The 18,084-nt window shown below is 38.4% G+C and overlaps 1 protein-coding gene across 1 annotated transcript in view; it reads right to left on the bottom strand.

Moving 5' to 3' along the window:
- RELN (reelin) overlaps nt 1–18,084 on the bottom strand; it is a 523,882-nt gene that overhangs the window by 288,860 nt on the left and 216,938 nt on the right. Inside the window, exon 4 of the mRNA XM_068549918.1 lies at nt 11,654–11,724. Within this exon, the coding sequence (XP_068406019.1) occupies nt 11,654–11,724 (71 nt within the window). The remainder of the gene's footprint in view (nt 1–11,653; nt 11,725–18,084) is intronic.

Here is an 18,084-nt window from a genome sequence, read left to right as displayed (position 1 = left end):
CATGTGCCTGGAGTCCATGCTCCACAACAAAGACAAGACACTGCAATGAGAAGCCCGCGCACCTCAACTAAAGAAAGCCCGCGTGCAGCAACTCAGGCCCAATGCAGCCAAAAATAAATTAATTAATTAAAAAAATAAAAGAAATTGGAACCCGGGGGCATATAGCTCCAAACTCTATTCTCTCAACCACTTTGCATTACTGACTCAGTAAGCATGAAGCAAATGGACAGAGTTCAGGAGATGAAAATCACAGGTGTGAGTGAGATCACCAGGGACAATATAAAAAGTCTAAAAGAAGCTGCAGGACAGAATCACTGCCAATCCCAGAATGTATCCACAGGAAGTTCAGGAACTCATTAAGGAAACTGAGAAGGAGTAGGGAAGTCAGGTAGGGTGAGGACCAGAGTCCTTTGGATTGGTTGGCACCTACTGGGTTACTGATGACCCGGAGGATGACTGTTTCCATAGATTACTGGCAGTAGAGGTCAGATGGCGGGGTTAGGAGTGAAGCCTGAGAACACACACGACTCTTTCAAGAAGCTGGAGTGTGAGGGAGAATGATGGCCGGAGGAGTACTCACAGTCAAAGACAGCGTTCTTGCTCAAAGCTGCAGTGGCTTTGGCATGTTTAAACCCTGAGGAGGAGGGGATGGTGAAGAGGAAGAAGCTGACGATATGGGAAAGAGAGGGCGAAACTGTTGACCACGGCCTCAGAGGAGATAGGGGGAATGCCATTCCACTGAGTTTATGTTTTTCCTGTAGATGTATTTTGGACTTTCTCTTCTAGGTTTGGACCAATATATCTATATTATAAACTATTTATGAACAGGATGGGAAACTGCCTTATATTGCTACACAATTCCCATGCATGTGGTATAATGTTCCACATATACCCATAGGGGACACAGCATAATATGTGTTAATTAATATTAATGAATTCCAACTCTTACAAACATGATTATGAAAATCTGTATTAATTATTACATTAAACAACTGAATCTTCAAATGTAAAAATACGGTTGGATTAATTGGTTGCATGAAATAATATTTCACAAGAGCCAAAGTAAAGTTGTAATTTACGTGTGTTTACAACAGCTTTGCTCTCCCTCAAGTAATTATACAGATCCAAACCTAGGCTTTGTCCTCCAAGATGTGGGGGAATCCAGCAGATTACACACCAGCTTGAGTAGAAAGTGTACTTCTATGGGCATCCAAAAAAAGTCAATGCCAAATTCTTCTCAGGCATAAATCTTGGTGTTTTGACTCTGGACTAGATAAAGCTGTCAAGGGGGAATGTATATAGCCCTGAGAACTGAAAAGAAGCCTGTTTAAATCTGTGTTCAATCATCTTAGAATAAACAGCACCAGTCCAAAACACTATTCTTTAGGAAATTAAAAAAGTAGTCAGACCAACCTAGAGCCATTAGCAAGGAATTTTACTGTGGCCCTACGAGTCAGCTCTTCATCATTCCCCTTAATCTTGTCTGTTGTCAAGATCACTTAGGGACACTTTTTGCCGGCCACTGCCCCAGGAGGGCTTCAGTTCCTTCCCCTGTTGGGTAGTTTGTGAGACCTTGAAGCAAGACTGGGGGTTCCTGGATGATTTTACCAGAGCATCCTAATTCAGCTCTCTTTGTTTGTAAATTACAAAACGCAGGATGTCAGGAACAGCAGTTGCAACTGCTACACTGAAATGTAAACGACAAAATAGCCACAGGAAAACAGATGTCTTTTTTTAAAATAAATTTATTTATTTATTTATTTATTTTTGGCTGCATTGGGTCTTCGTTGCTGTGTGTGGGCTTTCTCCAGTTGTGGTGAGTTGGGGCTACTCTTCGTTGAGGTGCACGGGCTTCTCATTGTGGTGGCTTCTCTTGTTGTGGAGCACGGACCCTAGGCGTGCAGGCTTCAGTAGCTGTGGCACGTGGGCTCAGCAGTTGTGGCTCATGGGCTCTAGGGTGCAGGTTCAGTAGTTGTGGCACACGGGCTTAGCTGCTCCGCGGCATGTGGAATCTTCTCGGACCAGGGATCGAACCCATGTCCCCTGCATTGGCAGGCAGATTCTTAACCACTGTGCCACCAGGGAAGTCCCAAAACACGTCTTTAGCTAGCAAAAGTTTTATCATTGGGAACATTCAAGTGAAACACATCATTCATTATTTTTCACTTCATCAGTTAAAGTGGATATGGTAAAATCCAATTCTGACGCTTAGTCAATTTTGACTTCTTTAGTCTGAATTAATAAAAAATTTACATTTCAGGATATTGGAAGGACATTTAGTAATACAAGTTACTGAGCATTCAAGGATAGCCAAAGGAAGATTCTGGTAGATGTAACCTACAATTTATACAATATTTGGGTATAAAAGGTATTTTTTTTTTCACCAGCTTTACTGAGATATAACTGAAAAATAAAAATTGTATATATTTAAGGTATTCAACTGGATGCTTTGATGTGTATATATATACATTGTGAAATAATTACCACTATCAAGCTAATTAACATATCCATCACGTCACATTAAAAGGCATTCTTACTGGACAGCTACGTGTAAAAGAATGAAATTAGAACCCTCCCTAACACCATACACAAAAATAAACTCAAAATGGATTAAAGACCTAAAGGTAAGGCCAGATACTATAAAACCCTTAGCGGAAAACAAAGGCAGAACACTCTATGACATAAATCACAGCAAGATCCTTTTTGACCCACCACCTAGAGAAATGGAAATAAAAACAAAAATAAACAAATGGGACCTAATGAAACTTAAAAGCTTTTGCACAGCACAGGGAACCATAAACAAGACGAAAAGACAACCCTCAGAATGGGGGAAAATATTTGCAAATGAAGAAACTGAAAAAGGATTAATCTCCAAACTTTACAAGCAGCTCATGCAGCTCAGTATCAAAAAAACAAACAACCCAATCCAAAAATGGCCAGAAGACCTAAACAGACATTTCTCCAAAGAAGATATACAGATTGCCAACAGACACATGAAAGGATGCTCAACATCACTAATCATTAGAGAAATGCAAATCAAAACTACAATGAGGTATCACCTCACACCAGTCAGAATGGCCATCATCAAAAAATCTACAAACAGTAAATGCTGGAGAGGTTGTGGTGAAAAGGGAACCCTCTTGCACTGTTGGTGGGAATGTAAATTGATACAGCCACTATGGAGAACAGTATGGAGGTTCCTTAAAAAACTAAAAATAGAACTACGATACGGCCCAGCAATCCCACTACTGGGCATATACCCTGAGAAAAGCATAATTCAAAAAAGAGTCATGTACCACAATGTTCATTGCAGCTCTATTTACAATAGCCAGGACATGGAAGCAACCTAAGTGTCCACTGACAGATGAATGGATAAAGAAGATGTGGCACATATATACAATGGAATATTACTCAGCCATAAAAAGGAACAAAATTGAGTTATTGGTAGTGAGGTGGATGGACCTAGAGTCTGTCATACAGAGTGAAGTAAGTCGGAAAAACAAATACCATATGCTAACACATATATATGGAATCTAAAAAAAAAAAAAAAGGTTCTGAAGAACCTAGGGGCAGGACAGGAATAAAGATGCAGACATAGAGCATGGACTTGAGGACACGGGGAGGGGGAAGGGTAAGCTGGGACAAAGTGAGGGAGTGGCATGGACATATATGCACTACCAAACGTAAAATAGATAGCTAGTGGGAAGCAGCCACATAGCACAGGGAGATCAGCTTGGTGCTTTGTGACCACCTAGAGGGGTGGGATAGGGAGGGTGGGAGGGAGACGCAAGAGGGAGGAGATATGGGGATATATGTATACGTATAGCTGATTCACTTTGTTATAAAGCAGAAACTAACACACCATTGTAAAGCATACTCCAATAAAGATGTTAAAAAAAAAAAGCATTCTTAATGTGCTAAAGAAAAATTTAGGTAGGTTAAACACCTCATTCACTTTATGGACTTGCTTACTGAACTTTATTTTCCCCTCCATCTCACAGTTTAAGTAAACTTTCACCAATCCTTAACACAAAGGATTAAAGAATTGCTAAGAGTCTGGGTCTGAATGAAATAAATACACTATCCACCACCATGATTCAATGGCCCTCGGAGAACACAGTCACACTTTCTACCTCTCACTGTTCTGAGGGTGATGAACAGCAGAAAAACTGCTAAGCCTGGCACAAGGCAGCCAAGGTTTACAGCTCCAACCTAAGCCTGACCCCTTTCCTCCCGACATAAAACATTTGCTTTTGGTTATATCCACTTCCATCAGTCCAACAACAGAGAATTCCAGCATGGTTTATATATGGCATGCACCCTTTGGAGGCACTACAGGGCATGATAACTGGTGGTCGTTAAGCCTGCCATCTGGCCTTGCTAAATAATCGATGTATGTGTTTGAAGAGGTTATGCCAAGCAGCTCACAGGCCAATGAGTATACGCCCACTCCTGCCCGCGCCTCCACCGTGATCTGTGCACACTGCGGCACCAGCAGTGGCCATGCTTGATACACTCACATCAGCTTGACACTTGGCACCTTTGTCTTACAAGGGCTCAGACGTGTGTGTTCTCTCCTGGGTGTTCAGGGAATTAAGGCAGCAGTGGTGATCTTGCTTATTGAAGTTGTAATTCCTAAGGCTTTTTAATGTTGGATTTTTTAAATTTAAGAATCTATTTGGAAAAATGGAACCCACCTTGGGCTGTGAGTCCAGCCAGAGATTTGGATTCTAATCCTACCACTTGTAAGTGGTGTACAGTTTTGTCAAGTTAACCTTCCTGGCTTCGTTGCTAATCTACACATAAGGAAACTACAGATCTAGGATCAAGAGCATACATTCAAATATTATTCCTCATCCTCAGTCTATACATACCACATTCATTAACATTTTCAGCAGAAACTCTGTTTACATGATTCTGAGGAATATGGATTAGGTCTGCAGCTCTTTCTAGACTGTTTGACAATAATAATTCCTGCAAAAGACTGACTTCTTCTAGTTCCTTTCAGGTTTTCAGTCAATTCTGAAATTGCTTCAATCCTTTGCTTTGATCACCTCTAACAGTAGTTCACAAAACACTACCACAAAAAAAAAAAAAAAAATGGTCATGAAGAACCTAGGGGCAAGATGGGAATAAAGATTCAGATCTACTAGAGAATGGACTTGAGGATATGGGGAGGGGGGAAGGGTAAGCTGGGACAAAGTGAGAGAGTGGCATGGACATATATACACCACCAAACGTAAAATAGATAGCTAGTGGGAAGCAGCTGCAAAGCACAGGGAGATCAGCTCGGTGCTTTGTGACCACCTAGAGGGGTGGGATAGGGAGGGTGGGAGGGAGGGAGATGCAAGAGGGAAGAGATACGGGAACATATGTAGATGTATAACTGATTCACTTTGTTATAAAGCAGAAGCTAACACACCATCGTAAAGCAATTATACTCCAATAAAGATGTTAAAAAAACAAAAGCAAAAACAAAAACAAAAAAACCACTACCACATCTGTCTTTAAAATCACCTAATGACATTTTGGACAATCCCACAGATACCTTCTTGGTCTTTGCTATGTTACTTCTCACTGAAGCCTGCCTGACTTACCTGCCACATTATTTAAAATTGCAATCTGCCCTTCCCCCCTCTACCCAACTGTGTAATTTTACCCTGCCCTATTTTGAGGTCTTTTTTTTTCCCTACAGCACTTGCCACCTTCTAACATGGTATCACATTTACTCATTTATTATATCTCATATTAATTGTCTATCCTCTCCACTAAAATGTAGGCTCCAGTAAAGCAGGGGTTTTTGCTCTGTTAACTACCATATCCCAAGATCTAGCTTAGCCTGGCTCATGGCAGGCATTCAACAATCCTTTGTTGAGTACTGAATGTTAAATGAATTCATTTCTTTATTCTCTACTGCTGGTGAATGAACCTAAGCATCTTCCACTTTCAAAACAATTGGGAGTATACAACCTGGCACCTGCCTACCCCACACCAGACTGGAGATGAGAAAACTCTGCTTCCTCGTCTGTACTACGACTGTCAGCAGAATTCAGCTGGATATGTGTTTATAATTACTTAGGACCTCAGGATTCAAGGTGAAGACATAAAATCCCCAAACCTAATTTATGTCCCAAGAGCATTCACGGGACTCATTAGTGTTTAGATGGAAATCTGTGAATAGATTAGTTTTCAGATTTCTTAACGCAATGATTCATACATTTTTCAACCTGAGGTCAGTGTAGAGAACAGTGCTTTGGTGACAGCCACACTGCCTCATGATGTTCCACAGCAAAAGTTCAGGGTTAAAGAAGATTTTTTCAGGAAAGACAGATGTTTCAAATGTATAATGTTTAAGGTGATGTTCAGCAAACATTTAGAGAGTGTCTGTTTTATGCCAAGCATTGTTAGATGTTAAGAAAAACAAAAAATTAAGTCATGGTTGCTGGGCTCAAGAAGCTTCAAGTCGGGGTGATGGGGTGGACATGAATATTTAAACAAATAATTATGACAATATAGACCAATCACGTTAAGGGAGCCAGGCAAGACCTCACACAGGAGAAGACGTGGCAGTTGTAATTCAGAATTTTCCTTCAGTTCTTAGAAGTGATTTATTCCACCTGCTTCAGCAGAGTTGCCCCTCCTTCTTCATAAGTATAACCTTATATTTGTTGTGTTTTGGGGAAACATATATTATAACCCAAATAATATAAGCTTATTGTAAAAAAAAATTAGGAAATACAGATAAGTTCAAAGAAAAAGATTAAATATCCATAATCTCACCACACTGATCTACTTAGTCTTTTTATTTCCTCCTGGCTGACCTTGAATAAAATTTTGCTCCAGCAAGATGCCTTCCCTTTATCATTTACTGAGCTTGTACTTTGTGCTAGGGATTCTGGAGAGTATGGTCACACAAAGCCTGGATCCAGACCTACTTCCCTATGATTCAAAAGTCCTCATAAAGCCTAAATCCAAAAGGAAATGACTGCCTATTAGCATCAATCTCCCCTCAGGCCTCAAGAAAGGAAAAGCAGCTCCTGACATCCAGGAGCTGGCCTGGCACTCACAGCTGGGCCTTGGTGCTCTTCCGGTGAACAGAAACAATTTCACAGAACATCAGCTTCAGACAAAGCCACTCTGTGATCATGATGGGTCAAGACAGACAAAGGACCACTTTATAATCACATCTGAATGCAAGCACAACCAGAACACTGTCCAACTCACAATATACCATGCATCCCTCTCTCCTGGCTGATAGAAGTGACTGCTGCTTCTTTATCAATGACAGCCTTAGCCTGGCTCTGCTCTGCCCTCCCTACGGATAAGATGTATTGAGATCCCCAACCATAGAATACCCACACTTGCTAATAGCATCCAATCCAGGGCAAACCCCCACCTCCTTAAACCTGAGCCAAAATCACAAAATATAGGCCCAAATATCATAATGATTCCTTTTATAATTTCCACTTACTGACCCACCCCATGGTTCCCAATGATGTGCCTTTTCCTATTCTGGAATGAGCACTAAACCCCATCTGTTCAACTCTAGGTGTGCTCCTGATGGTCTTTGTCTACAAGGCAGTGAAAGTCTATAAATACTTTGTGAGAGAGAGAGAGAGAGAGAGAGAGAGAGAGAGAATGAACCCATCTTTCCCTTGAACCTGCTTTCCACTCGGGCTGCCCTTTCTCTCCTTCCCTTTAATCTTAGATTTTTTCAAAGCCTCAACTTTAAATACTTCTCAACTCACAACAATTTGTCTTCCCTTGACTGTCTGACTCCAAACCCTGGGCAAGAGCTTTCCAACCTGTAAGGCTTTAATATGCTTAGATGCTCATGTAGTCTGGCCTCTCCCGAAACCATCCTCACTTATAAATTGCCAATGACCTGTTAATTGAAAAATCCTAAAGCATTTTTCTTGTTCTCCTCACCATTCTTTTGGAAGCCTCTGTCCCTTTGGAATGCCGCTCCCATGTTGAAATGTCTTCCCTAGTACCCCAATTTCTGAAGCTTGCCCCTTCTCCCAGAGTTCCCTCTTCTGTCCCTGCAATGGCTAGCATTCCACACTGGGCCCCTTCCTCCCTTCTCCGGGGAACTCCCTGGATGAGTACATTGCCTCCTCAGCATCTATATCCTGATGTCTCTCCAACCTGCCTCTCTACTCAGCAGGCTGCTGGACAGCCCTGTGGGATGGAAAGCAGCTTCCTCAGGCCAACAAGTTGAAATCCAACCACTGTACTCCAACTATTCATTCATTCAATAACATTTATTGGGTGCACACTATGCACTGGACATCATGGAAGGCTTTAGAGATTCAGTAAGAAAGAGCACAGTCCCTACCCTCAAGGAGCTTATAGTGAACAGCAGACAAGGCATGTGCGTTAATGTTTTATTACAACACACAATAAATAGTTATCAGATGAACGAATGCATGCTTAAGGAAGAGATTTCTTTGAAAGGCAATGTAATATGAATGTTAATACCATGGGCTACTGGCCAAACTGCCTGGGATCCAGTCCCAGCTTGGTCAATTTCTAGCTGTGTGACCTTAAGTTAGTCTCACTGTGCCTTTGTTTCCTCATCTGTCAAGTGCAGATAATAATAGTTCATTCTTCAGGGGGCTGCAGTAAAGATTAAATGAGTCCATGTTTGTGGAGTGCTTAGGGTACAGTCTGGCACATAGTAGTGCTGACAGTGTTTCCATCTGTGCCTTCAGAGTTATGTCACCATGCACGAGAGTCGCCAAGACCAGATCGAGGAGGACTGTAAGGGGGATCAGAGACTTTTTTTTTCAGGAGGAGGTAAAACCAAAGCAGGGTCTGAAAGCCTGAGCTAGACGAAGAAGACGAGAAGATGAAAAAGGGTCGTCCAGGCAAAGAAGACAGGGAGGGTATAGAGTGCCAATAACACTGGTGATCAAGTGACATGCATGCCAGGAATTTTAAGGAGAAAAGAAAGGATGACAAGAAATGAGGCAGGGGAGGAAAACTGAGGCCAGATTGTAAAGGATTTTCCTCGTATAGCAGTAGGGATTCTACTCTGAAGATAAACTATTGCCTCCAATTGAGATATTGAAGGGTTTGAAGCAGGGAAAGGATAGAATCCTATTTCCATTTTAGCAGCTCTGTATAGAGCACAGAGAAAGTGGGAGCAGGGAAACTAGGGAAGAGGCTAGTAAGCAATTCCCCAAGGAGGGGATGGGTCCTCATCTAAGGTGGGTCAGTAGCAATGGGAAGGATGAGAGAGATGGAATCTTCTCTCCTATTTTTTCTTAAACTGTGGCTGACCCTTCAGGACTTGATCCTCAGGATGTCTTTCCTAACCACCCCAGGCGAATCTAGCTACCTCTGTGATCCACTGACCTGCCATTTACAGCCCAGCCTTCAAGAACAGGAAACGGCTGTTTTTACTTTTATATCCATATTTAGCACTGTGCACTAGGACAGGCGCTTGCAGGTGCCGGATACATGCTTGCAGAATAAAATCCTTCATTGAATGTCTTTTAAGGAAGGGGATCAAGATTACATGCCATCTAAGACATTGTTAGTATGTTTTCTGATTCTTTTACTTTTTTAATATGCTTAGATGCAAACTATTATATATATAGGATGGATAAACAACAAAGTCCTATTGTATAGCACAGGGAACTGTACTCAATATCCTGGGATAAACCATAATGGAAAACAATATAAAAAAGAATGTATATATATGTATAACTGAATCACTTTGCTGTACAGCAGAAATTAACACAACATAGTAAATCAACTATACTTCAATAAAAAAAATAGTTAATATGCTTAGCCAGCAATCATCTTGTAATAATAGCTATCCTCAAGTTCCACAAGCAAAATTTGTTTTGTTAAAATTCCTTAATTTAATTAAAATCAACAAACCTACCAAGTATGTTGTGACTGAAAGGCATTGTCCGGTGGTAGGTATGTAGAGACTAACATTTTATTCTCTTTAATACTTATATTAGATATTCCTCATCCAATACATAGGATATTATTACATGTTAAATTTATGTTATTTTATTTGAGGAGATAATTAATGTTCTAATTAAAAGTGGAGAGGGTCAAAATAAATATATGTTTTATAGCACCAATTATTTCCCTTATTATTCCTGACAGCAGGAAGCAATCACTCTTGTTAGTATCCTTTCCACCCTATCTCGGATGGATTGATATGATTTCAATTGATTAGGTGCTGTTGAAAAAGCTCAGTGTTTTCCTCTGGTCCTGGGCTGAACAGAATTTTTAATAACATCCCAGTCTACCATCATGTAAATCATGGTCGTGTGTAACATTACTATTATGTAAGGCATTTTTTTCCCTCACTGGTTGAGAATTTTTTCCCACTGATTTTTCTTGGTTTTTTCTTTTCATTTCAAATGAACCCAATCCCAACAATTCATTTACAACAGAAGAGACTCAAAAATTCAAGGCTTAAAAGAAATCAGCTTTTAGGCAATGATAAATGTCAGTAAAATCAGACGTGTCTTCTCCTGACACTATGCAGTTTTCAAGATATTAACGTTCACTGCTATATGGTGTTCTATATTTTCAGTAACACGAACATTTTTATAGTCTGGAAAAAGATTTACATTGTGGTAGATTTCTTGAGCCTACACAAAGGCTATCACATTTTTGCATTCTCAAAAGTCACAGAATACAAATCTGTTCAAATAAACTAAGAACACTGATAATATATGTGAAACTAGAATTAGAATGGGGTTTTCTGATTCAAGAGTTATTAGGTAAACAATCAGAAGTCTGCCAGTAATGGTCATCAAGTGTCTCATTACTTAGATAAAGCCATACTGGTGATATATATGACTATAAATAATAAATGGTACTTTCTTAAGCCTTTCAAAAACCCACATAATTTTCCTAATTTCTGTCTTAAACCCATTAGAGTCTCCTTAGCAGAGAAATAATTAGTAGAAATTTCCTTTACATTCAATAATGTAATTCTTAAGTTAACAAGTTTCCCCCAAAATAGAACTCTGTAAACAAAAATTGATAATATGCCTATGATAATGGTGAAAATGGGATGACATTTTTTCATCGTGTGCATGTGCATACATTCACATATGTGCATCTATGAGACTTTGGCATGGGTGAGAGTCTGGATGTGTATGAGGCAGTCACAAAGCTTAATGTGACTACTTAATGTACACTTAACGTATCTAAAATGATGTTGCATCTGAAATTAATAGTGCACACAGTTGAAACAAGCATATAGATACTACATACACAGTCATCTATAACACACTCAAATATTAAAAGCTATAAACAAATATTTTCGACAAAGTTAACAAGAAATTTAAGTGGTAAATTAGGCAGATGTGTTTTTGTAAAATTCTAAAATTAGTAAGATTTATATTTCCAGGACAACTAAATATAACTCATTAGAAAAAAAAACTATGAAAAGAATATAAATTTTCTCTTGGTTTATTTCACTCACACTTAGTATCTTCAGAAGTCTACAGGTCTTTATCAATAAGTAGTAACTAAATAATTATTAGAGATATTAAGGGGTCATTTTTAAAGCGCCATGATCAAGTAATAGTCATGAAATGCTTACTCAGTACGTAGGACCTACCATGAATAATTTTGACACAACCAATACGAAGAAGTCAAAGATGATTCTTACCTCCTTGTTCACACAATTGCTGGGCTAAAGCATCTTTGAAGATAATCTGGCCTTTGTGTGTTGCTGTAGCCCTGGAAATGAATAGAAAAAGGTTAATACAAATCTTGTAATATGTTTGGTGATAACAATGTATTTTTAAAACTTTTTTAAAACCTCATTTTTAAATGTTATGTGGATATGATTTTTTTTTTTAAAAAGTGCCTCTGAACAGAGATAAAAATGAACAAGAGTCAAGGCTTAAACCAAGTCACCTGGGTTTAGAATTATCTTCTGATTGGTTTTACTTTGTAAAGATATTGTAACATTTGTGGGCTTATTCTGAAAACTGCAGATGTGAGCAAATCTTGGGTAGAAGAAAAAGTATGGCAAGGATGTTTATTAAAATTTATTCTTCAGGAGACCTTGATATAAAATGTGTTGTGGTGCAATAATGATATTAGCACTGGAGGAAGATGCTCTTAATGTACTTTTTTCTGAAATCAACAGTCACCGTAACACCGTAACAGATTTGAGACCGAGAATTACATTTTTAAAGTTTTTTTTTTTTTAAAGAGGCCTATTTGGAGCTTTCATAATTACAAAGTCTGTCATAATAAAATACACCTTTTCCCCACTGGGTCTAATTCACCACTTGAAGGAGATGTGCATCTTTTACCTCCTCTAATCAGAGCTGTGCACATGGACTGGTGAAAAAAATAACATCCTTGGAGCAGATGTGTTATTCAATGGTTATAATAGGAACTGTCTTATTAAAGGAAGAATTATTTATGCTTTATATTTGAAGTGTTTTTCCTTAAAAAAGATTATTTTCCGGCACAAAAGGTATTATTTAAATGAATTTAAAACAGGAAATCATGCCTCTTTAAAATATTTGATTTCAGAAAATAAGCCATACAAAATCTTTTTAATAACTAAAATATATTAACATTAAATCTCAAGTTTAGTTCTAGCCAAAACCAGCCTAGGACAAAAATAATTTGATTCAGCCATCATTTACTGAAGATGGATTATGTACAAGGCACTGGGCTAGGTCACAAAAGGCAACTTTTGGCCTCTGCATTTCCCCTCCATATGTGCACCCCTCAGTCAACATCTTGCCCTTTGTCCAGCCCAACAGGACCTCATGGTTGCCCACATCCCCACTCTGGTCTCCAGGTGGATGCACGTTCCTCCTCCATGCCGCAGACCTTTCTGATTTCTATCCCCCACTGAATTGTTACAAGTGTCAGTCCCCCAGGACCTGAGTCTCTGGAAGTAGTCTGATAGACTAAGCCATGATGAAGTGTTAATGGGTGATATTCCCCCAAGCTAACGTATTTCAGCTGTGAAACTGAAAACATTATACTTTAACACACACACACACACACACACACAATGACACAGTAGTGAGAGTTTTGAATGGTGGGAGGGAGATATAACTGAAGAGAAAAATCACTGGGCAGCCTTCAACTCACACTATATGTGAAGTTTATAAGGGTAATCAGCCTTTGTTGTTGCATATTAATCATTCTTGAAATTACAGATAAACAGATGCTACCACTCTCCCTATATATTCACATATGTTTACAGGTTTTCCATTGCTTTTAGCAAGGTGAATATGAGAGGGACTAAATTTAGGGCCAATCTAAGCCATAAACATGACCCACAGACTCATCAATTACAAATTTTATTTCCAGAGAGAACATGGAAACTTGATTTACCTAAATACATTTCATTATTCAAATCTCAATCAAGTCAAGAGCTTCTGAGCTCACATATACTTCTGATAGCAACATGGTAATCATAAATGTATAATTTTAATTTGACATTTACTTTGGAAGGGATATATTTTCTGAAATCACTAACCACCAAGAAAAGTCCTGCAACATACAATGTTTAAATAATTGTTCATTTTAGTTGTCTTCAGATTTTAAGTATATACTATTCCTACAGTAATATTTCTCGTTGGTCCACAAACTTATTATCATTGTGCCAATGTATGCTCCCATGAACACAAAAAAGCCAAAGTATCCAAATAAAATTCATGTCACAGAGGTTTTGCTTTTTCCCTGGTTATCAGAGATACTGATATATATCGGTCACTGCACAGCACCTTGTGAATAGTCCATACTGCTTCCCCTATTACTCAGTTTCTTCAGATTTAGAATTTCATTCATGCTCTTACTTCTTCTACTGTGGTTCAATGAGTGAATTTCTGAGAACTAGAGAAAAACTGAAACTGAAGAAACTTTTATCATCTAGTCAAAATTTCTTTAGCAGTGGTACTCATTCTTCAAACAAATATTACAGAACTCCTATATAAGAACAGGGGAGCCCTGTTTGCTGGATTCCCTCTCCTCACCCAGCATGCTCCCCACCACCCACTCCCCAAAAGGTCCTGGTGCACTTCTCTGGAACACTTGGGAGTTTGAAGTGGAAGAGTTTGAAAACCGTTGAACTAGTCTAACTCTTTACAGTGTTTGGATCAGGAAACGGAGGCCCAGGGAACACCTGCTGAAGGTCACACAGCCTGTTAATGGCAGATGGAATCTGATTCCAGGTCTTGATTCCAAGCCTTGGATTCTTCCCACCACATCAGCAGTTTTCAAAATGCGCTCCATAGTGGTGCCCAGGGGTCTCCATGGGAGTCAGAGGGATGGGCAGCAGGGAATGCTTCAGGCACCATTAATTCAACCAGAGCACCTGGTTCTAATACTTGTTCTAAGTATTTAATGTTGTTTGAAGAAAGGGCTCAGCAGTTCGAAACTGGATTGAGAAGCATACTATGTGCTCAATGTCATTATCTGAAGTCTTCTGCTTGGGAAAAATAAAAGTAGTAATAATAATAATAATAATGTGACTGGTAGAGGTATATATAAGGCATATATATATATATATATATATATATATATGTCATGTATATATATAAACCATGCATATATGGTTATTACTATTATAACACCTATTATGAATTGAAATTGACCCCCTGCTAGGCACTGTTGTAAGGGCTCTACATAAATTAACTCAATTAATCTTGACAACAACCCTACTAGGTAGATACTATTATTCTCATTTTCCTGGGACATAGATCTATTGTTTGATTTGCCTAATGTCATGTAACTGGTGCTAGGCCAGGATTCAAGCCCAGGCAGTCTGAGTGCAGAGTCCTCGCTTTTAACTGTTAGCATTAAATTGTCATTGATCTGGTTCAAAGATGGGATGGTAGCTTGTGATGTCTTTTCAGAGGGAGAGGCTGCTTTCCAGGCCTGATCTTTAAATTCATGCCTCCTTGAGACTGTGCTCTCGACTCCAACTTTTCAGTACATTTCTCTTGATCGCTTCTCCTACACTGTTCTGAGTCCTTGGGCTTCTAGTCAGCTCACTGCAGTTCCCTTTCAACTCTATCACATTTCCTCCATCAGCCCCCAGATCCCTTGTATCGCTCCTTTTCCCCACCAAACATAAGAGCGCTGGATGCTAACCTCATCAATATCAATGTGGAAGCCCTGGAAGGATACACAGGACACACGCACACACACACGTGTTGACAGACAATCATCATGTACATCACTTTCTTTACAAACCTTTAAATCCCTCAGATCATATTTTAATATAAAAATGCCCAACCCTACAGTAGGTGCATGGTTAGTGATTTTAAGGGTCTGCTTATTAGCACCTTTGAGGGAAGAAAGAACAGAAGCCCAGGTGACCACCAAGAACATAAGTACCATTGCTTTTACCCATGAATGTGTCTGCTCTAAATGCCCCAGGGTGTGACATGTCAATAATGGCAAGTCTACTTTGAACACATTTAGAGCTATGAAATAATTCATGGTGGTTTACTTACAGACGCACAGTACTTACTTCAAATATTCTACAGAAATATATATTTATATAAATATATATTTAAATATATAATATGTAAAAATATAGTTCAAATATAAATATATAAACATAAATATATACATTTAAATATAAACATAAAAATATATTTATCTATTCAAAAATTGCTAAAGTCACAGTAACTCAGAGTCAAAAGTCCCTAGAGGTCATGTCCTCCAATTTTTAACCCATAATATATTTTTCTTTTGTTATAATAAGATACAGCTATGGTATATAGTGACAGGCCTTATTTGTTTTCAGAATTATATTATGCAATTTATAGCTCTCTTTTAGGAGGAGGTCTATCAAATTTGTGGTGCTAATAACTATGTTGGTACTACTTGTACTTAATTTTCCATAATTACCAGTAATTTTTCAGAAGAGTTCAGAAGCTATCCTCACTCTTCACTGTCCTGGGGAGTAGACCAAATTTCTTAAATAAGCTTCTAATAAGTACTTATCTTCTTGGGAGATGCATAGGTTTCTAGAGCAAGTTTGCCAACAAGAATCCCTATTAAATAAGTAATTTTAAAAGTTAGGGGGGCTGTTATGATCTATCATTTGAAAAGCTCCATAGATTCTGCCAAATGAAGAAAGTTCATTATGATCACCATATTCAGAGCTTGAAATAGCCTGAATTTAAAAGAACACGCCATATTCTAGTTTTTACTGAACTCCTAGAGCAACTGTCTGCCCAAGCCATTTAACAATAAGTATGTATTGTAATGAGGCACAAAGCTGAAGCTCACAGTCTCTGGAATCAGAAAGACCAGTGCGTGACCACAGTGAGCTGCCGCTAACAAGCTATCTGTCTTCGTACTTCTTTATTCACTTGAGGCTTCAGATTCTCTATATGAGGATAGGGTTAATAACAACAGTTATTATTTAAAGACAATAATATTCACTCTTCTGATACTTACAGTCTCTCTACCTAAACAGATTTCAAGCTTCTGGAATAGTAGGAATAATTAAAAGTATCTCCCACAAGGCACCTGTCATAATGATTTGAACATATAAGGGAATCAAAACTATATTTTTTCAGCTCACAATTTGCTTCTGTTGTGCAATATTGCCATCCAGTTTCCAAAACAGGACTAAAAAGGGGTTTAAATGTAGTTGCTACAATGCCTACCCAAGTGTACTGTTTCGTTACTTCATCAATCAATTTGCTCACAGATTAACCTAAAGAATCATTTTTAAACCTAGGACGATGTGCTTTACATCTCCAGTGGTGGGTTACTTTCCCACTTTTCTCCCTGATTTACCAGTGAGGTCTGATATGTTACTGTGTCTCATCCTTTGACAATTGAAGGGCATTCAGTTACTGTCAGCAACGTGACATTAATCTAGTGTAATATCAGCATGCCTGTGCCAACTACCCTCCAGGAAATGTCAATAAATATGTGGAACATAGAAAGAGAGAGAGGCGGTCCAAGTTTGGTCAATTTGATCTTCAAAGGAATCAATTCACTTACAAAGATTCTTGACCCCTTTTCATCAGCAAATTACTGTACCTTCTAATTAGGTTGAGGATTTAGCTTGACCGTTATTAAAACAAGAAAAAAATACCAAATTATTTAAAACATGTAAAAAGGAGTAATGAATAACTTCAGGGAGAAATTATTTTTATATTAAACTCTCAACTTAAACCACGTCAAGGCCATTGCAAAATGATAAAAAATTGTGGATGTTTTCATAATGCTTTTGCTTTTCAAGGCTTTACTGGGCTCTTTGTTTTTATAATTACATCTTTTATTCCTAAGTCGTAGCATTTTCCTTCTGTCAAATGTATAAATACTTTCTCTCCCTCCAAACACAAATTTCAGCCTTAATGTTTTTATGTGCTTATCCAATAATCACAGTCTCCATATTCTTAAAAGTCACCAAATACATGAATTTACGCTATTTTCTGATCAAGGTATAATTTTCATCAGTAAAACAAAGAACATATAAATAAAATAATTCAAATAGGGCTAGTAACTTAATGGTTAATGACAACCATGATGGCTAATCCCTTTCAAGAGACTCAGCAGAGCTAACTACTCAAATTAAGATGTAGCGTGTTAATCAAAATAAAACCAGCTAGTTCTATTACTTTGGGAGGTAACTTAACCTCTCCTGATTAATTTCCTGATTTGTTTAAAAAAATAGTAACAGATGATCTTCAAAGTTCCTATAAGTTCTAAACCTCTATGATTCCATGATTCAAGATTAAGTGAGCACATATGAGCATGTACACACACACAAACACACACACACACACACAAACACATGCTAGCTGCAGCCTCTATCGAGAGGAGTGCTTCCCAAAATCACGTGGCACAGGTCACAGGTAATGGTGTGCTACAGCAAGCTTGCATCAGCTCATGAGAGCTTGTTTTTTTAACAGTTATATTTTTATTTTAATGTGCAATTTAATATATGTGTGTGTGTATAAATGGGTTTTACATGTATATAATATAACTACTGCAGCTATATCCCCTAACTCATGTAAAAATGTAAACTTTATCCTAGTCATTCAAGTCAAAAAAGTGAGTCACAGACTTACCTCCTCATTCATCAGCAAATTC

Source organism: Eschrichtius robustus, chromosome 8 (assembly GCF_028021215.1).
Source record: "Eschrichtius robustus isolate mEscRob2 chromosome 8, mEscRob2.pri, whole genome shotgun sequence".
Lineage (NCBI taxonomy): Eukaryota > Metazoa > Chordata > Mammalia > Artiodactyla > Eschrichtiidae > Eschrichtius > Eschrichtius robustus.
The sequence above is the reverse complement of the archived record's forward strand: the minus strand, read 5'-3'. Positions and strand labels throughout refer to the sequence as shown.